Source organism: Oncorhynchus tshawytscha, linkage group LG20 (genome assembly GCF_018296145.1).
Source record: "Oncorhynchus tshawytscha isolate Ot180627B linkage group LG20, Otsh_v2.0, whole genome shotgun sequence".
Taxonomy (NCBI): Eukaryota; Metazoa; Chordata; class Actinopteri; order Salmoniformes; family Salmonidae; genus Oncorhynchus; species Oncorhynchus tshawytscha.
In genome coordinates, this window is record NC_056448.1 from 30380347 (window position 1) to 30406002 (window position 25656).

Below are 25656 nucleotides of genomic sequence, written 5' to 3' on the forward strand. Positions count from 1 at the left end.
TCCTAGCCTGTTTGTGTTCATGGTTATTACAGTGTGTGTGTGTGTGTGTGTGTGTGTGTGCGTGCGTGTATTACAGCTTCATCCTCTTTTCTGCCTTCTCATGGCTATTAATCTGTGTGTGCGTTTGATATGCTAATGCCGTGTGCAGATCAGGCCCTGGCCACCTGGAAGAGGGGGCGGAGATTACCCATGAGTCATTGTAGCTCGGCTTGAGGCTGTAAGACCAGGAGGAGAAGCTGTCAATCAACCATCCTACCTTCCCTCCCTCCCTGTCAGTCTGTCTGTTTGCGTGTGACTCACACCTCCTTAGAACCAGTGTTCTCCAACCCTCTCCTCCAGTACCCCACGCTGCTCCACTTAGTTGAGATATTTCACTTCTAGCAATGATTCAACTGGTCAAGCGCTTGATGATTGTTAAGCAGATGATGGTTTACCTCTCTCTCTCTCTCCCTCTCCCTCCCTCCCTCCCTCCCTCCCTCCCTCCCTCCCTCCCTCCCTCCCTCCCTCCCTCCCTCCTCCCTCCCTCCCCCTCCCTCCCTCCCTCCCTCTGTCTCTCTCTCTGTCTCTCCCTCCCTCCCTCCCTCCCTCCATCTCCCTCCCTCCCTCCCTCCATCTCTCTCACTCCCTCTCTCTCACTCCATCTCGCCGTCCTCCCTTTCGCTCTCTCTCTCTCTTTCACTCCCTCTCTCTCACTCCCTCTCTCTCCATCTCTCTCACTCCATCTCTCTCACTCCATCTCTCACTCCCTTTCGCTCTCTCTCTCTCTCTCCCTCTCTCACTCCATCTTGCCCTCCTCCCTTTCGCTCTCTCTCACTCTCTCTTCCTCTCTCACTCCATCTTGCCCTCCTCCCTTTCGCTCTCTCTCTCTCACTCCATCTCGCCCTCCTCCCTTTCGCTCTCTCTCACTCCATCTTGCCCTACACCCTTTCGCTCTCTCTCCCTCCCTCTCTCCAGCGGAGGAATCTGTTTCCTGTGAGAACCCTGGTCTTCCTGACAACGGGTACCAGGTCCTGTCCAAGCGTCTCTACCTGCCCGGCGAGTCGCTCACCTTTGTCTGTTACCAAGGTTATGAGCTCATCGGCGAAGTCGCCATCAAGTGTATCCTGGGAAATCCGTCATTTTGGAGCGGACCACTCCCTCTGTGCAGGGGTGAGACCCAGCTGCCATGCACCCACATACCACCCCTGCAGACCTGCATGGAAGGGAACATTCCTCACCATGACTTTCCACATAAACACTGATGTAGACATTGGTGCTTGTTTTAGTAATGATATTTCAGTATGTCCCTCTGCATGCAGGTCTAGGCAGCCAGATTGGTAGTTCCTCCACTCTGTAGTTGACAAAGATTGCTGGGCTGTGGTCAGAAGTAGTGTAACTATATAAGGAATGAATGGACGCAGCACTAGACTTACACTACATGACCAAAAGTACGTGGACACCGGCTCGTCAAACATCTAATTCCAAAATCATGGGCATTAATATGGAGTTGGTCCCCCCTTTGCCGCTATAACAGCCTCCAGTCTTCTGGGAAGGTTTACCACTAGATGTTGGAACATTGCTGCAGGGATTTCCTTCCATTCAGCCACAAGAGTATTAGAGGTCGGGCACTGATGTTGGGCGATTAGGCCTCTGGCTCGCAGTCGGCATTCCAATTCATCCCAAAGGTGTTCAATTGGATTCAAGTCAGGGCTCTGTGCAGGCCAGTCAAGTTCTTCCTCACCGATCTCAACAAACCATTTCTGTATGGACCTCGCTTTGTGCATGGGGGCATTGTCATGCTGAAACAGGAATTGGCCTTCCCCAAGTTGTTGACACAAAGTTGGAAGCACAGAATCATCTAGAATATCATTGTATGCTGTAGGGTTAACATGTCCCTTCACTGGAACTAAGGGGCCCGAACCATAAAAAACAGCCCCAGACCATTATTCCTCCTTCACCAGACTTTACAGGTGTCACTATGCATTGGGGCAGGTCGCGTTCTCCTGGCATCCGCCAAACCCAGATTTTATACACCTGTCAGCAACGAGTGTGGGTGAAATGGCCAAATCCACTAATTTGAAGGGGTGTCCACATACTTGTGTATTTATATAGTGTACCTGCCACCAGTGCTATGATATACCTTACCTAACCTGTCAATGTCTGAAAGAATGTCTGATGTCTTGCAGCCAACCATGACTGCTTTGGCAACCATGCTTTGGAAGGTGAGTCTGTCTGTCTTTCTGACTCTGTGAGCCTGCCTGTCTGTCTGTCTGTGTCTGTTTTTCTGTCTTTGTCTGTCTGTCTATCTGTTAAATCAGATCTTTATTTGTACATACATTAGTGGGTTAAAGTGATTCTCCAGTACTTTTGTATACTTTTTAGCTAGTAGTTCTGAAAGTAGTGCTCACAAGCCAAAAGTGTTCCCCAAACATTGCATACTACATCACATATGTGCAGATATGTGCACCACCTCATTGCTTTCTCTCTCTCTCGCTCTGCTGTGTGTGCATCTTGCTAGCTGTCACTCATATGGCGAGGGGCTGAAGCTCATTGGTTAAACTCAAATTGCTAGGGGGCTGTCCACGTGAGGGGAAGTGTAGGGAAAATGGCCCAGCACAGCTTCCAGAAAAACAGATGCTTTCAAACTAGGGATTTTGTGGCAGGTAAGACACTAATTCTGCTGATAGATTATGCATGTATGAACTCCACATTGGCACATCCAGTCCAAAGCGGAAGGTTTAAATACTTATTAGTTGCCAGAGTTCCGGAGCATGTCTTTAATCAACTACTGTCCAGTCTGCACTATTCTTCCTAATTACCTGTACTCTTGCATCATTCTTGATGATTTTTTATAATTATTTTTTTTAAATGACAGTCAAAATTATGTTTTTTATGAAATTGGATGATATTTGAAGGAAACCAGATAAAAGTATGATGACTAAAGTATGAAAAATGACTGTTGCTTCTACATTGATCATACAATTACTTCCCCTCCCCTATGTCAAACACTTGGATGTATTAAGGGGACAAGGTGACATAACTTTAACTCTAATTCTAATACACCAATGGTACCATGATGTTTTCTTACTTAATTTAAATAAGCACTGCCTTGTAACCAACATTGGAGAAGCCGTTTGCAGAGGGGTGTGGTTTATATAGCTCGATAGCTACTCTAATGGTACCAATGTAACTGAATGGTGTCATCAAATGTAATTTAAAGTTGACCCTATTCATCTATGGCAAATATCATTATATGTTTCCCCTTGGCGCCAGAGGAGATGGCTGCCGTTTCCGGGCTCCTAACTAATTGTGTGTGTTTTTTTGTGTTATTTGTAACTTATTATTGTACGTAATGTTTCTGCCACCTTCTCTTCTGACCGAAAAGAGCTTCTGGATATCAGAACAGGGATTACTCACCTCGTACTGGACAAAGAGTTTTTCTTTAATGAGTCGGACGTGAAGGATTTACATCACACCGGACAAGGCCCAAATCCCCGACATTGGCATGAAGAAGAGACGGAGATATCGGGGAGGTCGGGGTGCCTTGTAAGAATCCAACGGCGAGTGGGTAACACGCCTCTAGCATCAGTCCTATTAGCCAGCGTGGAGTCATTGGATAATAAACTGGATGAGCTCCGATCAAGCCTATCCGACCAACGGACATTAAAAACTGTAATATCTTATGTTTCACGAGTCGTGGCTTAATGACGACATGGATTACATACAGCTGGCTGGGTTTTCCGTGCATCGGCAAGATGCTCTAGACCACCTTTACTCCACACACAGAAACGCGTACAAAGCTCTCCCTTGCCCATTTGGCAAATCTGACCATAACTCCATCCTCCTGATTCTTGCTTACAAGCAAAAGCTAAAGCAGGAAGTACCAGTGACTCGCTCAATATGGAAGTGGTCAGACGACGCAGATGCTAAGCTACAGGACTGTTTTGCTAGCACAGACTGGAATATGTTCCGGATTCTTCCGATGGCATTGAGGAGTACACCACATCAGTGACTGGCTTCATCAATAAGTGCATCGATGACCGTGTCTCCACAGTGACCGTACGTACATACCTTACCCAGAAGCCATGGATTTCAGGCAACAGCCACATTGAGCTAAAGGGTAGCTTTCAAGGAGTGGGACTCTAACCCAGACGCTTATAAGAAATCCCACAATGCCTACTACAACGGCTCCAATGCTCGTCGGATGTGGCAGAGCTTGGGAACTATTACGGACTACAAAGGGAAGCACAGCCACGAGCTGCCCAGTGACACGAGCCTACCAGACAAGCTAAATGACTTCTATGCGTCCTTCGAGGCAAGCAACACTGAAATATGCATGAGAGCACCAGCTGTTCCGGATGACTGTGTGATCTAGCTCTCCGTAGCCAATGTGAGTAAGACCTTTGAACAGGTCAACATTCACAAGGCCGCAGGGCCAGACGGATTACCAGGACTTGTACTCCGAGCATGCACTGACCAACTGGCTGGTGTTTTCACTGACATTTTCAACCTGTCCCTGTCCGAGTCTGTAATTCCAACATGTTTCAAGTAGACCACCATAGTCCCTGTGCCCAAGAACACCAAGGTAACCTGCCTAAATGACTACTGACCAGTATCATTGTAGCAATGAAGTGCTTTGAAAGGCCGGTCCTGGCTCAAATCAACACCACTATCCCAGAAACCCTAGACCCACTACAATTTGCATACAGCCCCAGCAGATCCACAGATGACGCAATCTCTATTGCACTTCACACTGCCCTTTTCCACCTGGACAAAAGGAACACCTATGTGAGAATGCTATTCATTGACTAAAACCTATTTCCCCCCAGGAGACTGAAAAGATTTGGCATTGGTCCTCAGATCCGCAAAAGATTTTACAGCTGCACCTTCGAGAGCATCCTGACGGGTTGCATCACTGCCTGGTATGGCAACTGCTCGGCCTCCGACCGTAAGGCACTACAGAAGGTAGTGCGTACGGCCCAGTACATCACTGGGGCCAAGCTTCCTGCCATCCAGGACCTCTATACCAGGTGGTGTCAGAGGGAGGCCCTAAAAATCATCAAAGACTCCAGCCACCCTAGTCATAGACTGTTCTCTCTGCTACCGCACGGCAAGCGGTACCGGAGCGCCAAGTCTAGGTCCAAGAGGCTTCTAAACAGCTTCGACCCCCAAACCATAAGACTCCTGAACAGCAAATCAAATGGCTACCCAGACTATTTGCACCTCTCCCCCTCTTAATTGTTATTTTTTTAGGTATTTTCTTAAAATTGTATCGTTGGTTAAGGGCTTGTAAGTAAGCATTTCACTGTAAGGTCTACACCTGTTGTATTCGGCGCATGTGACAAATAAAATTTGATTTCATTTGACTACAGCTCAGCTTTCAACACCATAGTGCCCTCAAAGCTCATCACTAAGCTAAGGACCCTGGGACTAAACACCTCCCTCTGCAACTGGATCCTTGACTTCCTGATGGGCCGCCCCCAGGTGGTAAGGGTAGGTAACAACACATCTGCCACGCTAATCCCTAACACGGGGGCCCCTCAGGGGTGCGTGTTCAGTCCACTCCTGTAATCCTTGTTCACTCATGACTGCATGGCCAAGCACGACTCCAACACCATCATTAAGTTTTCAGACAAGACAACAGTGGTAGGTCTGATCACCGACAACGATGAGACATCATATAGGGAGGAGGTCAGAGACCTGGCAATGTGATGCCAGGATAACATCCTCTCCCTCAACGTGATCAAGACAAAAGAGATGATCGGGGACTACAGCAAAAGGAGGGCCTAGCACACCCCCTTTCTCATCAACAGAGCTGTAGTGGAGCTGGTTGAGAGCTTCAAGTTCCTTGGTGTCCAAACTATCATGGTCCAAACACACCAAGACCGTCATGAAGAGGGCATGACAATGTCTATTCCCCCTCAGGAGACTGAAAAGATTTGGCATGTGTCCTCAGATCCTTCAAAAAATCTACAGCTGCACCATCGAGAGTATGGTTGCATCACCGCATGTTATGGCAACTGCTTGGCCTATTACCTCAATTACTTAGACTAACCTGTGACCTCGCACATTGACTCTGTACCGGTACCCCCTTGTATATAGCCTCGTTACTGTTATTTTATTGTTGCTCTTTAATTGTGTTGTTTTTTCTATTTTCTTCTTTAATTAAAAAAAATTAAACTTCAGTTTATTTAGTAAATACTTTCTTAAAACTTCTTATGGCTGAAGGCAGTATTGAGTAGCTTGGATGAATAAGTAAACTGCCTGCTACTCAGGCCCAGTTGCTAATATATGCATATTATTAGTAGATTTGGATACAAAACACTCTGAAGTTTCTAAAACTGTTTGAATGATGTCTGTGAGTATAACATAACTCATATGGCAGGCAAAAACCTGCGAAAAAATCCAACCAGGAAGTGGGAAATCTGAGGTTTGTAGTTTTTCAACTCTTTGCCTATCGAATATACAGTGTCTATGGGGTCAAATTGCACTTCCTAAGCCTTCCACTAGATGTCAACAGTCTTTAGAACCTTGTTTGATGCTTCTACTGTGAATGAGGAGGGAATGGGAGCTGAATGAGTCAGTGGTCTGGCAGAGTGGCATGAGCTGACCACGCGCGTTCACGTGAGAGTTAGCTTGAGTTCCATTGCATTTCTGAAGACAAAGGAATTCTCCGGTTGGAACATTATTGAAGATTTATGATAAAAACATCCTAAAGATTGATTCTATACCTCGTTTTGACATGTTTCTACGGACTGTAACGGAACTTTTTGACTTTTCGTCTGCTCGTGCATCATGAATTTGGATTACTGAGCTAAACGTGCAAACAAAAAGGAGGTATTTGGACATAAATGGACTTAATCGAACAAATCAAACATTTATCGTGGAACTGGGATTCCTGAAATTACATTCTGATGAAGATCATTAAAGGTAAGTGAATATTTATAACGCTATTTCTGACTTCTGTTGACTCCAACATGGAGGATATCTGTATGGCTTGATTTGTTGTCTGAGCGCTGTACTCAGATTATTGCATGGTGTGCTTTTTCCGTAAAGTTTTTAAAAAATCTGACACAGCGGTTGCATTAAGGAGAAGTATATTTCTAATTCTGTGCATAACAAATGTATCTTCATATTACAGTTTATGATGAGTATTTCTGTAAATCGATGAGGCTCTCTGCAAAATCACCGGATGTTTTGGAACTATTAAACATAACGCGCCAATGTAAACACAGATTTTTGTATATAAATATGAGCTTTATCGAACAATACATATATTGTGTAACATGAAGTCCTATGAGTGTCATCTGATGAAGATCATCAAAGGTTAGTGATTAATTTATTTATATTTCTGCTTTTTGTGACTCCTCTCTTTGGCTGGAAAAATGGCTGTGTTTTTCTGTGACTAGGTGCTGACCTAACATAATTGTTTGGTGTGCTTTCACTGTAAAGCCTTTTTGAAATCGGACACTGTGGTGGGATTAACAACAAGTTTATCTTTTAAATGGTGTAAATTACTTCTATGTTTGAGGAATTTTAATTGTGAGATTTCTGTTGTTTTGAATTTGGCGCCATGCACTTTCACTGACTGTCATATCGACCCCGTTAGCGGGATCTAAGCCATAAGAATTAACACATGTTTGTCTTAACTGCATTGTTTAAGGGCTTGTAAGTAGCATTGTATTCGGCACATGTGACAAATACAATTTGATTTTTGATTTGATCTGTGTCTGGTATTAAATAGTTACTGGCCAGCTAGGTCTTCAGCCAGCATGGAACTAAAGGGGGGAAGGGTTGTTCAAAACTCAGACACAGCTGTCAAGTCAACACATCTGTTAGTGCTGCTATAAACCGCATCACAAGAGACATGCCAAAAGGGTGATGTTTATAAAAATAAATCAAATAATTAATGCAATTTCAATGTTGTTTGTGTTGCTTTGTATATCACCGAATTTGCTTGAGATGATTTTACAGCAACACTGCTCACTGCATCCAAGTTGCTTGATATAGGCCTTTACAAAGAGCTGTCAGTCAAGGCGAGCTCATAAATGTAAGCTCCCTGGCCACTCAGCCTGACTTTAGCCATGATAGAAAAGTACTTTTCAGAATGACTGTTCAGGATCTTTAAAGGATTGATGGCATTAGATTTGAGTATTTGTGGCCTCCATTTACAAACAAATTTACCTAAAACATCTTATTGATGTTAGTATCATTGATGTTAGTATCATTGATGTTAGTATCATTGATGTTAGTATCATTGATGTTAGTATCATTGATGTTACAACTCCTACTGGTGGCACAGTGTAATTATAATGGTAAAACACATGTAAAGCCATTTACCTTTAGGATGGGAAGATGTACCCAAATACATTTAAATAAATACAAATCTAGAAAAATTAAGTAACATTTTTCCAAAATGCCACGTGAACGACCCCTTTGTTAATTGTCTGATTAGCTTTTATATTTTCTGCCTTTGTAATGCTCTATTATTACCACCTATTCACTGGGATTGAACTGAAGTTATCTCTCTTCCTCCTTCCCTTTCGCTGTCATGCTCTCCCCTTACCTACCTTCTCCTTCCCTTTCTCCATCTCTCCCCTCCCCTCCAGTTGCGGAAGCAGCTGCCGGGTCAGGTCTGGATGGAGGTAACATGGCATTGGCTATCTTCATCCTTGTACTTTTGCTCTCCGTGCTGCTGGGAGGAGCCTATGTCTACGTCACACGGTAAGACTACACTCCCTATCACCTCAAAACACCTCTACACACCAGTGGACATGTTCAACACAGTGACCTATTTAGATTATCATTGGATCAATTGAAGTAGCAAATAACGCTTTCATTTTTAAAAACATATAATATAATCCTATTTGTTGCCCAGTGAATGGGCGTCCCTGAACTCGACTTACTTGAATACACTGGAGCTGAATATTTTGTATTCAATTCCATTTCAAAGCAATATTGTTCATCAATGGTCATATGGAAACAAACTGCCCTGGTTACCTTCCCATCTGACTGCAACCTTGGTTACGTTTGAATACCATATTTCACACATAGCATATGTCACAAGGAACATTCAGATGGAAATGTATTGTGAAGAACAGACATTATTCTGTCATGTAGAAAAGGGAATTTTGTCAGAATTGTCACACGTAGAGCAGCTATCTTCAACATTCCAAAGTTTCACCTCATTAAATAGGCTCCAAATTAATGAGGCATGTGACTCACATGAGAGCAGTAATATTCTTTATCCTGCTCAGTTCTCTCTCTCTCTGCTCATGGAAACAGTGGTGTCATGTTTTTTTTTTAGTCCTGACACCCTGATGTTCCTCTCTTGGCCACCAGGTGTCGCTACAACTCCAACCTGCGGCTGCCACTCATCCACCCACACCCCTACAGCCAGATCACAGTGGAGAGCGAGTTTGACAACCCACTCTACGAGACAGGAGGGGTGAGGAAGTATACACACAAACATAGTCATTGTATGAGACAGGAGGGTATTTAATACTGGGCTCTGCAGTGGCACAGCGGTCTAAGGTACTGCATGTCAGTGCTAGAGGCATCACTACAGACCCAGGTTCGATTCCAGCCTGTATCATAACCGGTCTTGATTGGGAGTCCCATAGGGCGGCCCACAATTGGCCCAGCGTCGTTGGGGTTTGGCCGGGGTAGGCTGTCATTGTAAATAAGAATTTGTTCTTAACTGACTTGCCTAGTTAAATAATACAAATATAACAACTCTTTCTCTCCCTCTCTCAGGACACCCGTGAATATGAGGTATCAATATGATGACTTTCTCAACTGTCAGAATCCCAAAATGAAGAAGCTTCCACCCACCCAACCAAACCCACTCCCTACCCTTTCTCCCATATCCTCAGCCCCACCAAAAAGGAAGTGATGTAAATACAGACTGACTATAGATCTGCCCCTTCCCCCCATGACCCTGTCCTCCAATCACAGAAAGAGGAAACAGCGAGAGGGAAGATGAGTAGGGAAAGGAATGGAGAGGAGAGGAGAGGGGGAGAAAATAGGAAGAGAGGACAGGAGATACTGGGTGTTTCTCAATATTCTTACTACCATTCTCTGAGCATGGTTGGAGTATGAGTCCAAATCAAAGTATGCGAAATGGGGTGCGTAATTTGCTTGTAAACATTTCGAAGTGTGCATCAACGCAAGCTTCAACTGAAATATTCCCAGGATTGTTGACGCAATCACATAAAAAACAACGCAACATTTCTTGAAATCAATGGCGGCTGGTTTTGAGCTGAACCGAGAGAAAATGAACTCCGACTTTGGAATGAAAAGTTGCCCACTCACATCTCATATGTTGCCTGACTACAATATTTTATCTTGATCTTGTTCATTTTGGCATTTTTAACTGCCTAGAATATCCACTGTAGTAGTGTGCATAGACTGCAGGCTAACTGATGAAGAATTGGTAGCTAACTTTAGCTAGCTACTGTTATCCACAAAGAATTCGTAGCTAATGTTGGCCATCCACCCTTCATAACATTTAGTTTTAGGTTGTTGTTTTTTTGTACAACTAGCTGGCTAGCTAGATTAATCTGATTCACATATAGCTAGCTGATAATTACAAGCTTGGGTTTGCTTTATGTAGTTCGTGTTTTGTCTGTATTGGTCAAAGTTAATACAATTGAACGGGAGTGCGCAGTGCTTCTCAAATGTACATTTGTATGCATTCTCCACACTCTCGTCCTCACAAGAATGTACTCAAGAGAACGTCCTCGGAGAACGAACTCGGAGCATGAGAGTGTGGAGCATGGCAGCAGCATATTGAGAAACACCCACTGTGAACAGAGCTGCAGGCGTTGGGAGATAAAGAGACAAACACTATTTACTCATGTGCCTACTATTAGCTATCAAATACAGGGACAGAGGGAGGGACAGAGGGGAAGGAATAGGTGGGGAGAGAGGGAGACAGAAGGAGGATGATGGGTGAGAGGTATGGAAGGGGTGGCAGAGAGAGGAGAGGATAGAAGCAAAGGGAACTAAAGTATTGGTACATGAATGGGGTCTATTGAGATGTAAAACGTAGGGGTAAATTGGCACCTTAGAATCTGACAGAGGAAGTGAGGTTACTATCTCTTCCTGTCTGGGCCCCATCTTCCTGCATTTCTAAGGCCTTGTCTTAGAACAGTTTGTAGTACTGGTTTTACCATAGTAACTGACCTTCCATGTGCAAGCTCAACCAACCAACCATAACTACAGCAGAAAAGTCCGGCACCAGATTATGTATTTATTTTGATGTAAATGTGATGTTTTTTGCAGATTAATTCATGTACATTTTCATTTTGAGAAGAAAAAAATAAAATATGTACCATGTTACTGATTTCCTGAAATAAATGGTCAAATAAAAAGTATAATAGAATCTTTCTAAAAAATTTAAAAAAAAAAAAAAAAAAAACACTTGTCTTTGTCATCTGTTATTTCTTCGAGAGCTGGGGATGATCCGGTGACACCCTGGCTGTGTCACACCTACAAGAGCTAGAAACAGTCACTATGTCACTACGCATAACATGGAACAATTGTTTTACACTTGGAACATGAAGAAAAGAACATGTCTCTCCATTCTGGCTAATTCAACAAGACATCCATTCAGTCCCACACATGCTGTATCTGAATACTTCTTCACAGGCTCCGTATCTGGGAGCACTACCTGGTGGGTAAAACAACTGTTATTTTTCACCTATTGTGCAATCTCTGTCTCTCACACACACTCCAGTGGTGACATAGTTTCTGTTTCTGTTGAAACTGGTTCGCTTTCGTACAGACCCATCAGTTTTCTCTTCCCCTGACCTCAAAACACAACAGCCTCAAAAACACAGTTGCTACTTCATGTTTCAGTACTTATTGTTACTACCTGTTTTTGCAAATAGAAAGTTACTGTTGCAAAAACAGTTATTTCCTTAGCAGCAAAGATTTGAAAACAAGTGGGTGCTATCATTCTTAGGGTGTATGTTTGTGTGTGTGTGATTAACCAACAAAACAGCTGAATAGAGGGGGTCAGACTCAAAGAAAGCCCTATGTTTTCAGTGTTTGTGTGTGTATGCGTAAAGGCAGGAGTGACTGTTATGGGTGTAAGATGGCACAGTGATGTCATCTGTTGGTAAATGTTCATTACTGCAACTCTTTGTGATCTACTGAACAAGACTGGTTACTCGCATCAATGCCTCTGTCTCGTCATTTAACATTCAAACAGTGACTGAGCATTGCAATCAAAAGCAGTCACAAGAAGCATACAAAAATAGATGCTATACCCTCAGAACTGGAGCAAGTATATGAGTTATTTGTTCCTAAAGATGCACTATGCATAAATTGCTCTGTCATTTCCTGATTGCTCAAATTCTAATAGGTCACCTAATTTCAGTTTGTGACCAAACAAGCAAGTATAATACAGAGAATCATTGTACCATCTAAACAACTGTGAAACATATTTTCGATAATCAAAAATATTGTATTTTCAGCTGTTTGAAGTTGGCATACAAAACTGAAAGCAAAAGACAGAAAAACTCAAGAACAGGGAAGCATAGAAATAGTGCACATAGAATAACAGATCTACCACTTCTTAGACATGCTTTAAATGAGAATGAAAGATATATATATAACTCGCTTTTTTATGTGAATTTGGTAGGGTCGCCCTAAAAGTGACATATTGCAGCTTTAATTATGGGTTAGTGTCAGGGGAGATTTGTCATTCGAATTAAATTAAAGTCATCATGGAAGTTGCAATGGTCCCACTGGGCACACACTAGTTGAATCAACATTGTTTCCAAGTCATTGCAATGTAATTACGTTGAACCAACGTGGAATTGAAGTTGAATTGACATTGTGCCCAGTGGGGTGACTTCTGTCCTCTCTAGCATGGAGATAAAAACAGAATAAGGCCTACTGGGTCAGAAAAATCAGTCCTGACAATGCTTCAACCTCTCCTCTCTTTTCTAACTACTTCATTCTTCCTTCCGTCCCCATAAACTCACTCTGTTCTGCACCAGGCTTCACACTCAAACTAGAACACCACAGTTCAGCTTCCTCTTCCGTCCGTTAAGGTACAGAAAACATTCTCTCTCTCTCTCTTTTTATGTTAACAGATTGTGTACTTTGTTTTCCTTTTCTTGCATGTTTGTGTCTTTCTACTGTCGTCCTTTTCTCACTCTGTCCCCTCCACCTTCCCTCTCTCTCTGAGTAGGTTGGTCTATCTGTATATCTGTGTTCTATTTCTGACTGTGATTACTGGAGTGACAGCGAAGGTTCTAGAATCCCAGATAAGACCATATAAAGTTTGCATTTCATATTTACTGAGACAGGCACTGACTTGGGGAATAATAATATAGTTGTAACTCTGCTGCAACACAGAGCGTGACCAGACAAGAGGTTTGTTTGAATCCCCTGCATTACCCTTATTTTTGATATTTGCATCATGATCCCAGAAACAAAGTTTTCCATTTACGCCATGAAAAGATTTGACCTGTGCAGGAATAGGCCCTGGGTGTGTTTGTAGTAAGATTTCTGTAGTAAATCAAAAAACATTTCCAGGCTGTTGCAGAGATACAGTATGAGGAGGAAGTGGACATTTTTAAGAACCTGCGAGACCAGTTCCTCTACAGATAAACACACGAGTGTTCTGCAGTGCTCCCAGCAGAGAGAGAGTTTTTATGAACCTCAAAACAGTAGTGTTTAAATATGAGATGTACAATTTCCTGTCCCTCTTGTTTCTCTCCCTCTATTCCAGAAAGTACCTCTCTACCTTTACTTCAACAAGGTCAGTCTCACTGAAACTTAAAATCTGTTCTACAAAAAAAAACTGGTTAAAATAGCAGCACACACAGTTGGCCTCCTGCCCATGACTAAGAGACCATGACCAAGCACAACCTTCTCCATCAGTGATGCGTGTGTCAGCACGGAGGGTGTTAACAGGGCTCCTGATCCTGGGTGGAATCTCCACCCTGACCCAGTTCCTGCGTTTCTGTCTACCCTGCCGGCAGCCATCCCAGGGTGCGGGCGAACCTGTGACCGTGCTGGTCCGGGACGGGTGGAGGGTCAGTTCTGACGTTCCCCTGGTGTTTGTGGGAGGGGTGCCTCGCTCCGGGACCACCCTGATGAGGTATGACAAGAGAAAGGAGGAGGAGAGTACTTATTTACTTGTATTTACCAATGTACTGAACTTGTATTATTCTGACACTCAATATGGTTATATACTGTATGTATTTACCTCTGTACCCTGTCATTTTAATCTCAGTCTTATTTCCCACACTGTGTAGGGCCATGCTGGACGCCCACCCTGCGGTGCGGTGTGGGGAGGAGACGAGGGTTGTGCCCAGGATACTGGGCCTTAAGCTGGGCTGGGCTGCTGAGAAGGAGGGGGTCAGCACCAAGGTCCTGGACCGAGCGGTCACTGCCTTCCTCCTTCAAATCATAGCAGGACATGGGGAGCCAGCACCTCTACTCTGCAATAAAGACCCCTTTACTTTGAAGAGCGCTAAGTACCTCGCTCACCTTTTTCCCAAGTAGGTCTGACTTACTTTACTATACACACACACCTCCATCACGAGACACATATACTCTTAGAAAAGAAGGTGCAATCTAGAACCTAAAAGTGTTTTTCGGCTGTCCCAATAGGATAACCCTTTGATAGCCCTTCTTGGCTTCCAGGTAGAAGCCTTTTGGTTCCAAGTAGAACCTTTTGGGGTTCCATGTAGAACCCTATCCACAGAGGTCTACATAGAACCCAAAAAGGGTTTTACCTGGAACCAAAAAGGATTCTACAAAGTGTTCTGCTATTGAGACAGCCGAAGAACCCTTTTAGGTTCTAGATATAACCTTTTTATGAGAGTGTACACTAACCCAAAAGCCTCTGTCACCACACATAAGGGTGTGATCGAGTGTGGCTTTTCACATGCTGACCCATGTGAGCCATATAGACAGTACAACTCATTAGTGAGTCACTAGGCAGCATGGTTACCTCCTACAGAAGAGAACACATCGTATGACTGATTACCAGAGGTCAAAGTCCTGACAGAACAGGAGATAACGTATATACTTTTTCACTGACTCCGCCTCCTCTCCAGGCCTGAAACCGGGGTTAGGTAGGATTATGAGTAGTGAGGTGGAAAGTTGTAAAGTACTTTCTCCTCAACTTTTCTCTCCCTCCTCTATCCCGCCACACCTCTACGTCCTTCCTCTCTCTCTTTCTACAGCTCTAAGTTCCTGCTGATGCTGAGAGATGGCCGAGCGGCGGTGTACTCTATGATTTCACGTCGCGTGACGATCGGTGGCTTTGACCTCTCCAGCTATAGGGACTGCCTGGCCAAGTGGAGCGGAGCCACACAGGCCATGCTGACACAGTGCACTCAGGTGTGTGTGTCTGTTTAGGTGGGCGGAGAGTGGTGCCTGACGTGTGTGTGTGCATGCAGTGCATCTGTGCCTGCATCTGTGTGAGTGTGCGTCTTTGTGTGTGTGTGTTTAGGTGGAAAGTGATGACCAACCGTGTGTGTGTGTGTGTGTGTGTGTGTGTGTGTGTGTGTGTGTGTGTGTGTGTAGGTGGGCAGTAAGAGGTGCCTGGCTGTGAGGTATGAGAGGCTGGTCCTCCACCCTCGCTCCACCCTGCAGACAGTGCTAAAGTTCCTGGGTCTGCCGTGGCACGAGGGGGTTCTGCACCATGAAGAGGCTATAGGAAAACCTGGAGGAGTCTCACTGTCAAAGTGTGTATCAGTGAATATCAGAGAAGATGACAAGGCCATGCTACATCACAAAGACTCAGAGGAGTCTTGCTGTTTTGGTTTGTGTTTATTCATGTGTGTTTGTGTCACAGAACGGAACGGTCCACAGACCAGGTGATGAGGCCAGTGAACTTAGACGCTCTGACTCGGTGGGTAGGTCACATGCCCCCAGACGTAATGGCAGACATGGACGCTATCGCCCCCATGCTGGGGAGACTAGGCTACGACCCCAGAGCCAACCCACCTAACTACGGACAGTCTGACCCACAGTTCCTCAACAACACACAAAGGGTACGAACACACACACACACAGGTTTTTGCTGATGTTAACCTTATGTCCTCTCTCTGTAGCTTCTGAGGGGAGACTTTAAAACTCTGTAGCAAGCCTACATCAGAAAGGACGTCCCCTGGTGAGTCTAACAGAAAAACCACCTATCCTCAATGTCTAGGCGACTGATAAGTGTTGGTTCTGTCTACATCCTTCTTTAGATGTCCATGAAAGGTTCACAGACAGAGAGGTGACAGGGTCAGCGCCTGGAACAACGGTCAACGCTGACCTATGACCCCTGATTATCCTCTCAAAGAAGACAACAGCATCAACCAAAAGGCTGCTGGCTAAGCACCAAGCACAGTCAGAGGGCATAACCATGCATGTGCTCTAGACCTCATTGATAGGAAGAAGTGATGTACAATGGAGAAAAGTATATTATATTGTTTCTTCACATTTCCAAAATGTGTTTCCTTACCTGAATAGGTTCTTCCACTGCCTCCATTTTTTGGGGGTCCTGACAAAAACAAAATAATGGCCAATCTTCACTATATTTTGGGTGATATCAAAGTGCCGCCAGCAGCCATGTGGATGAATGGAGACAAGGGAAAAAATAGGCTCTTTGAGAATCCAAGAATGAATTACTTACACAATCGTCTCTAACATGTAGGCTCAGCATTCCTGAACAATACAATTACAAGTCAGAATGTTGAATAAACTTATTTTTAACTTACTTTACCTGTTGTCTGCTGATTTTGTCCTTATGTAGGAGGTAATCTGAGACAAAATATCCACATACGTTATTAGCCAGACTTTCAGTACGCTGGTCTGTATATGGTTGGTATTTCTGAATAAAATGTTCAATACTGTTGTAATTCGCAGGTTACAAACACTTGCACAATATGACTGAGCCTAACCAAACCCCAGCTGATTGAGAGGTAACTGAGCCTAACCAAACCCCAGCTGATTGAGAGGTAACTGAGCCTAACCAAACCACAGCTGATTGAGAGGTAACTGAGCCTAACCAAACCACAGCTGATTGAGAGGTAACTGAGCCTAACCAAACCACAGCTGATTGTGAGGTAACTGAGCCTAACCAAACCCCAGCTGATTGAGAGGTAACTGAGCCTAACCAAACCACAGCTGATTGAGAGGTAACTGAGCCTAACCAAACCCCAGCTGATTGAGAGGTAACTGAGCCTAACCAAACCACAGCTGATTGAGAGGTAACTGAGCCTAACCAAACCACAGCTGATTGAGAGGTAACTGAGCCTAACCAAACCCCAGCTGATTGAGAGGTAACTGAGCCTAACCAAACCACAGCTGATTGAGAGGTAACTGAGCCTAACCAAACCACAGCTGATTGTGAGGTAACTGAGCCTAACCAAACCACAGCTGATTGAGAGGTAACTGAGCCTAACCAAACCACAGCTGATTGAGAGGTAACTGAGCCTAACCAAACCACAGCGATGCATGCTTCAGTCGATTATGTTCGGTTACATTCGGCTATTGCTGACATATTGTGCATCACATGCTATGCGTAAAGAGATTGAAAATACAAGTGACAGAACCCACAAGCACCACAAAAAGTTGTCTAAACAACCCTTTGTTGTGGATAGCCCATCTCCACCTCCTACCGCCAAAAGGACCAACAGCATGTACAACCGGTAAAGTAAGTGTAAATATAATTGTATTCAACATTCTGGCTTGTAAAGACTATTGCGTCATTTTGTGGGTGACTTCGATCATACTGATGATCCATGAGGTAACCATAGTAACAGTCTGATGTTTAAAAAAAACATCAGACTGTCACCAGAGCAGTTTAGAAGGTGTTGCAGAGCTCTGCTACCCTATCCCAACAGGCCCGACGTTATACATCAGGTTAGGGCAGGATAAGACCTGTTTTTAAATAACTAGGGTATGGGTAGGGCTCAGGTATTACTAAATTGATCACTAACATTTTGAAGATAAGTAATTTGCTCAATGCTCTGCTCTGCTGTGCAGTGCAGTCATATATAAGATCATAACAGAGGTACGTCAACCTCGTCAAATATAAAACAGGTTTATTTCCCAAAAAGTATAATGTAACACAACTAACTGCTCTCTCATGTCTCTTCGTTCGTTGACCAGAGCCAGATATACTTTGAGGAGATGGGAAATTCCATTTGAATCGTTGCCCATGCTACGTCAGTGGGCCGTGCGGTGCATTCTGGGCAATTCGAGGACAAGGAGAGCTCTCCTTCAAGGAGTGAATGTAGTCAATTGGGTGCTAGCTGAGGAGCAGCTAATGGATTTACTAAACCAGGAAGATATTTCTGATTTTGGGTTTCGGAAAGGGCTGGATTGGGCCTTAAATTTGGCAGCAGCAATCGGGCCTGGGTAGGGTAGGGCCTGAACGTCACAGGCATGGGTAAGGGCTCAGGCTTAAAATTCATGCCGTGAAGGGCTCAAGTTGTGACGTTTGACTTTACCATTTAAATATAAATTGCAGACTGTCGGCCACACTTGATAACTTGAAAACTAGCACTTACTAACATACGCAACAAATAACTGGATGGAAAACGGTGAGGCACATAACACACCCCTTCTACTGGCAATTGGGGGGAGGGTTCTTGAAATGTAACATCCAATCAAAATCAGCGGACAATTCAAACCGTCTTTGCAATACAAAATTCTCCAGACCTCCAAGAGAGGCGTGACAATGATGTGATTTTGGAGGCATGGCAACCGTAAACCAGTAGACGTATTTCTATGGAAATGTCCTGATGGCGCATGAAGCCGGAAGTATTTGAATTTGAAGCATGCCATATAGCTGAATGGGGATGAATGGCACCAAAAGATTGCTAAGAATCTTGGTGAATGTGGACATAACTAGCAAAGGATCATGTAAAGGATCGATGTAATCATTTTCATCCTGCCTAAGAGAGTCAACCTTAATGTCTATGGCAAGAAGGCGCAATCCACCTCATAGCCTGCAGGCCCGTGATTGATATGTCAGCACGTGGTCCTGTGTGACAACAAATGTAGTAGTCAGAATGGATCACTATTTAACTAAATATCTTGATTTGTAGCAAAAAATAATTTAAAATAATTCATAGTGGGCATCGAACTTCATCATAATAATCTAATTTTATAGCCCAAAACGAGCGTCCCTCTCAAAAAACTGTCAGTTTTGGCGATTGAAATTTAGATAAGCTTTCTAGGGCAGACCAGGGCTTTTGGCACCACTAGATTGCTATGCAGTAGCCGACCAGTCGAGCTTGTGACTTCACGTTCCAAATAGGACACTGGGATCCTAATTGCAACACGAGACTAGCTAGATATAGGCTGGTTGATGTTAGGATAAGGAATATTTTATAAGGAGGTAGGAAGTGGGGAATGACTGTGCCTGTTTGTGTAGAATTGATCCATGCTGTAAATAATTTGTTTCTATTAAATCAATGTTATGACCTAAAATAAACTGTCCAATCCCTGTTACATTCTTCTTTGCTTTCTTTGATTCAAAAACTGTTCCCTGGTTGATCTTCTACACTAACTACACTGCTGCTTGAAAATGTAGCAAAACTGTAGGTTTTACTGAAGCAAGAGTGGTCCTGGGTAAAAAAAAAGAAAAAAAAGAAAGCTTGTTACTTGTAAGTGTTCCAAACAGAACATTATTTGTATTTTTACCTAAACATGCAAACACCATCAGATAGAAGTCAAAGCAAGAAGTGTATTGGGTTAGCATTAACATCTGCTAACCATGTGTATGTGACAAATACAATTTGATTTGATTTGATTTGCCATCTGTGACTGGATTCGCTTTGACTGCTCAGCGCGTTGCTAGAGAACGTCGACTCACTCTTTTTGCACATTTCTACCTCCGCCAATGTACGACTTCTTTTATATGACCATTCTTACACAATTTCTTAAAAATTAAACCTTCATATAGAACATTTGGAATGTCATACACGTCATGGAGTTAGTCCATTTGATCCACAATCCATATGGTTAAGGATATTTTTAGAAAATCCGCAGTTTATAGTTCCATATGGCGTAATGGTGGAGGGATACGTAACCGGCGATGTATAAATACCACAGCCCTTTGTTTGCGATAACAGACTCGTTTCCCGAAGATTCAAGAGCAGCGCCGTTGATAATTTGTTTGTAAGTAGGTTATTATCCAAAATGAGCATTAATGACAACATTTTTCATAGACCCTTCAGTGTAATGTTAATTGGTAGTTCATTGTTTTTCCTATTCTTATTGGGGATGTACGAATATACTATATTTTTTGTGGGGGGGTGTACGAATAGACTTCGACGATAGACGAGCTAACTTTCTGGTAGCTTTAGCTAACTACAGTAGTTGTTTACTCAAATAAAGTTAGCTGGCTGGATATGGTCTTGGCTAGCTTCCTAACAAGCTAAAACGAGGCGCTCAACAGTAGTTAGTCATTGGATAACCCTTCAATCAAGCTAGATATTGATATAGATGGAGGGGAAGGCTAACGTTAACAGTAGGTGTGTTTTTGTAAATGCAATCCTGAGTGCCAGTGCTCTCTGGGTGTTTGTAAATTCAGAGTTTTGTCATTGTCCGTTCGTAAATTCAGAGCGTTTCGCTCACGGAGCGAGGATTAGGGTTGATCAGAGCGTTCTGGCATCACAACAGCTTGGGGGTTTGACTGCCAACTGGCTAACGTTGGCTAGCTTGCTAGCTACTTCCAGACACGGATGAGAACCCCGCACTCTGACTTTTACTCGACCTAGTAGAGCTGCTTAGGCTGTTCATGTTGTCTAGAGCATTGGTGACAAACGTTAACTGTGCTGCTAGCAATTTAATTACGCGTTTTCGGCCAAGTTTTTAAACACCGGCAATATTCAAGTGTTCAGTTATTATGCGCTCTGGTATACTCAGACGAGTGCTCCTAAATAGGAGTAGATAGCCAAAATGAATTCACTAACGCATCCCGAAAAACATCGCGCTCGAGACCTAATCCCAGCGATAATCCCGATTTGGTTTATCGGGCAGTAGTGGTAATATATGTTGCTGTAAAATGGTCGTAGGGGAGGATAATGTATGACAAAATATTACGTTTAGACTGCAAATGAAAACGCATCCCCATAGACAAAAATGGTCAGCTAGCTTGTCATTACCTCAGGACTCGACTAAGGTTTTATGACAAAATGACAGCCACTACGTGGAGCTTGTTCTAAAATGGTGGCACTTGAAGGGAACTGCTGTAAACGTCAGCTGAGTACTACCTCCAATGGGAGGAGCTTTGCTCTACCCTATTTAGAAGTTGACCCACTGCATCTCAGAATTGTTATGAATACTAGATTGATACCAATGTGTATTTATAGCCTGGTTTATTTGACATTTTATTTTAGGTTTGAGTTTAGTCTAACATGATTCTCTTCTCAGTGTCAAGATGCAGATCTTTGTGAAGACCTTAACTGGTAAGACCATCACACTGGAGGTGGAGCCCAGTGACACCATCGAGAACGTCAAGGCCAAGATCCAAGACAAGGAGGGCATCCCCCCAGACCAGCAGCGTCTGATCTTTGCTGGCAAGCAGCTGGAAGATGGCCGCACCCTGTCCGACTACAACATCCAGAAGGAGTCCACTCTCCATCTTGTGCTCCGTCTGAGGGGGGGTATGCAGATCTTCGTTAAAACCCTGACTGGTAAGACCATCACCCTCGAGGTGGAGCCCAGTGACACCATCGAGAACGTCAAGGCCAAGATCCAAGACAAGGAGGGCATCCCCCCAGACCAGCAGCGTCTGATCTTTGCTGGCAAGCAGCTGGAAGATGGCCGCACCCTGTCCGACTACAACATCCAGAAGGAGTCCACTCTCCATCTTGTGCTCCGTCTGAGGGGGGTATGCAGATCTTCGTTAAAACCCTGACTGGTAAGACCATCACCCTCGAGGTTGAGCCCAGTGACACCATCGAGAACGTCAAGGCCAAGATCCAGGACAAGGAGGGCATCCCCCCAGACCAGCAGCGTCTGATCTTTGCCGGCAAGCAGCTGGAAGATGGCCGCACCCTGTCCGACTACAACATCCAGAAGGAGTCCACTCTCCATCTTGTGCTCCGTCTGAGGGGAGGTATGCAGATCTTCGTTAAAACCCTGACTGGTAAGACCATCACCCTCGAGGTTGAGCCCAGTGACACCATCGAGAACGTCAAGGCCAAGATCCAGGACAAGGAGGGCATCCCCCCAGACCAGCAGCGTCTGATCTTTGCCGGCAAGCAGCTGGAAGATGGCCGCACCCTGTCCGACTACAACATCCAGAAGGAGTCCACTCTCCATCTTGTGCTCCGTCTGAGGGAGGTATGCAGATCTTCGTTAAAACCCTGACTGGTAAGACCATCACCCTCGAGGTTGAGCCCAGTGACACCATCGAGAACGTCAAGGCCAAGATCCAAGACAAGGAGGGCATCCCCCCAGACCAGCAGCGTCTGATCTTTGCCGGCAAGCAGCTGGAAGATGGCCGCACCCTGTCCGACTACAACATCCAGAAGGAGTCCACCCTTCACCTGGTCCTGCGTCTTCGTGGAGGCAACTAGTTCTACTCTTAACAATGTCACATCTTAACCCCAATTTCTCTCATCCCAAATTCCCTCCTAACCTCCAACCCCACCTTTTGACCTCACTCCAATCCCATCCCTGACTTCCCCTCCACCCTAATCCCCAGCTCTTAAAAAAAAACTATCAATAAAGTTCAAGCATTCCTGATATTATCTGGTTGTTTTTTTTGTAGTAAAATATTTACGTATTTCAATAGCACCTGGTTGTATTAGTTACATTTTTTTGCCAGTTTCTAATTTGAAGTACTACTGCCTCAGCGCATAACTACAACTGCCTCTATGTTAAACCTAATTTAAATATCTTTAGCTTTTAGTCTTAAGTGAATAACTATTATAAGGTCTTGATGTTAACTATAGGTGGTGCATTTGGTGGTATGATATACAGTTGGAGTCGAAGATTATATTAACTTCGGTTGGAGATATTAGAACTAGTTTCTCAAACACTCCAAATTTCTTAACACAAGTTTTGGCAAGTCAGTTCGGACATCTACTTTGTGTACGACACGTCATTTTAACAATTGTTAACAGACAAATTATTTCACTTATAATTCACTATCAATTCCAGTGGGTAAGAGGTGTACATACACTGAGTTGACTGTGCCTTTAAACAACTTGGAAAATTCCAGAATTGTCATTGCTTTAAACATCTGAGTTAAAAGTATGAACATCATGGGACCACGCAGCCGTCATACAACTCAGGAAGGAGACGTGAACGTACTTTGGTGTGAAAAGTGCTAATCAATCCCAGAACGGCAAAGGCCACTGCTCCGCAACAGCCATAAAAAGCCAGACTACGGTTTGCAATTGCACATGGGGACAAAGATGGTACTTTTGGAGAAATTGTTCTCTGGTCTGATGGAACTGTTTGGCCATGATGACTGTTATATTTGCAAGCTGATGGACACCATCCCAACCGTGAAGCACGGGGTGGCAGCATGTTGTGGGGGTGCTTTGCTGTAGGAGGGACTGGTGCACTTCACAATGGATGTCATGAGGGAAAAGAGTGGCCATCACGAAGCCCTGACCTCAATCCTATAGAATATTTGTGGGCAGAACTGAAGTGTGAGCAAGGAGGCCTACAAACCTGACTCAGTTACACCAGCTCTGTCAGGAGGAATGGGCTAAAATACACCACTTACGTTTGCCCCAAGTTAAACAATTTAAAGGCAATGCTACCAAATACAAATTGAGTGCATGTTAACTTCTGACCCACTGGGAGTGTGATGAAAGAAATAAAAGCTGAAAGAAATAATTATCTCGGTATCATTTGGACATTTCACATTCTTAAAATAAAGTGGTGATCCTATCTGACCTAAGACATGGATTTTTACTAGGATTAAGTATCAGGAATTGTGAAAAGCTGAGTTTAAATGTATTTGGCTAAGGTGTATGTAAACTACCGACTTCAACTGTATATCCAATCACTATAAAGCCCTTTTTTACAATGGCCGATATCAGTGGTTATACAGAAACCCAGCCCTAAACCCCTAACGGCAAGCAATGCAGATAAATGTCAGCTTTTCATGGCTGAGCAATCAGAGGTTGAGAGCAGGTATACTGAACAAAATGCAAACATTTTGGTTTTACTGAGTCAGGATTTGGCTGATTTCCAGGCGATTGCTACCTGCCCCAACACAGAATGCCAACTAAAGTTTGGAAGATGAATAATGGTCTGGGGCTGTTTTTCATGTTTTGGGCTAAGCCCCTTATTTCCAGTGAAGGGCAGTCAACGCTACAGCATATCCATTGACATTCTAGATGATTCTGTTCTTCCAACTTTGACAACAGTTCGGGGAAGGCCCTTTCCGGATTCAGCATGACAGTGCCCCCGTGCACAAAGTGAGGTCCATACAGAAATGGTTTGTCAATCGGTGTGGAAGAACTTGACTGACATCCACAAAGCACTTACCTTAACTCCATCGAACACCTTTAAGATGAATTGGAACGTCTGACCTCAATAATGCTCCTGTTGCTGAATGCAACCAAGTCCCTGCAGCAATGTTCTAACTTCAAGTGAAAAGCCTTCCCAGAAGAATGGATGCTGTTATAGCAAAGGGGGGGACCAACTCCATATTAATGCCCATGACTTTGGAATAGGATGTTTGACAAGCAGGTGTCCACATACTTTTGGTCAGTTAGTGTACTTAGTCATGTTTAAGTGGTTTATTTGCAGGTATTAAAAGTAATACATTGGAATTGATGGGATGGTCATATCACCAAGCAGCTGCCGTAAGTGATGATGCAGCCAGTCACGATGCTCTCAATGGATGATCATTGCAATATAGTAATATTTCTTTATCTGGTGAAACGATTAGGTAGTGAGGTAATTAAGTATCGCCCTCTCTTTTATATTATAGTAAAGCCACATTAAAGAACTATAATTTGCACAATCTGTTGAATTATGGAGAGGCATGGTAAATTTACTGTATGATTCTTGCAAGGAGTGCTACAGTTCCCAGTAGGTATTTTGGTGGGTACCAGCACTGGAACTGTTGGAAGAGGGACTTGTTAGTATGCCTGAAATGCATCCTTCCTTTGAGTAGTCACTATGGCATTATTTGCTTTTATCCAACTGTTAGATTATGATTTACCTTAAACCAGGAAGGACGCATTTTCATTATTATAGCTAATAGGTATGCTGTACCTCCCTACAGCAAAAGGATGTCATTCATACTTAACCACAAGATGTCCCCATAGACCAAGTGAAAGCTCTTACAGCTGATTGCCTTTCTCATACACTCATTTCTAGGGGTGTGCTGACATGCATAATCATATCTGTAAATTTACAGTTGATAATTGGATGATCGCTCTATCCGAGCAGCAGGATTAATGGTACAGGCCACCCCTCTACTTACTGATAGGCAAACTAGCCAGTTGAGTTATTTAGACCACGCACATGACTGACTCAAAGACAGTACAGTATGGTTAAGAAACTCTGTGACTGACTGACATGACATCTGTGAGCTGCTCTGACAGCTGGTGCTTAAAGCTATTGAGGGAGATATGAGTCTCCAGCTTCCAGTCATTTTTGCAGTTCGTTCCCATCATTGGCAGCAGAGAACTGGAAGGAAAGGTGGCCAAAGGGGGAATTGACTTTGGG

At 43.8% G+C, this 25656-nt stretch overlaps 2 protein-coding genes and 1 pseudogene across 6 annotated transcripts in view; all 3 read left to right on the forward strand.

Moving 5' to 3' along the window:
- Positions 1 to 11429, forward strand: part of LOC112219925 (seizure 6-like protein) — a 51415-nt gene extending 39986 nt beyond the window's left edge. The window contains exons 13-17 of the mRNA XM_042302478.1: positions 955 to 1149; positions 2166 to 2201; positions 8589 to 8703; positions 9322 to 9427; positions 9736 to 11429. Coding sequence (XP_042158412.1) covers positions 955 to 1149; positions 2166 to 2201; positions 8589 to 8703; positions 9322 to 9427; positions 9736 to 9765 — 482 coding nt within the window. The 3' untranslated portion in view covers positions 9766 to 11429. The remainder of the gene's footprint in view (positions 1 to 954; positions 1150 to 2165; positions 2202 to 8588; positions 8704 to 9321; positions 9428 to 9735) is intronic.
- A 104-nt stretch (positions 11430 to 11533) lies between these two features.
- Positions 11534 to 16714, forward strand: tpst2 (tyrosylprotein sulfotransferase 2). Of its 5 annotated transcripts, XM_042302481.1 has the most exons (9): positions 11534 to 11656; positions 13727 to 13756; positions 13879 to 14098; positions 14256 to 14501; positions 15192 to 15348; positions 15535 to 15695; positions 15806 to 16004; positions 16065 to 16123; positions 16203 to 16714. In XM_042302481.1, the coding sequence occupies exons 1-8, from the start codon at positions 11605 to 11607 to the stop codon at positions 16092 to 16094; spliced, it is 1095 nt and encodes a 364-aa protein (XP_042158415.1). In that variant the 5' UTR covers positions 11534 to 11604; the 3' UTR covers positions 16095 to 16123; positions 16203 to 16714. The 5 variants fall into 5 exon arrangements, 4 of the variants coding, with proteins under 4 accessions (XP_042158415.1, XP_042158414.1, XP_042158413.1 ...); XR_006079461.1 differs by having other exon boundaries at positions 15806 to 16123; XM_042302480.1 differs by having other exon boundaries at positions 16065 to 16714.
- A 3268-nt stretch (positions 16715 to 19982) lies between these two features.
- LOC112220227 lies at positions 19983 to 22704 on the forward strand (annotated as a pseudogene).
- Positions 22705 to 25656: the final 2952 nt, after the last annotated feature.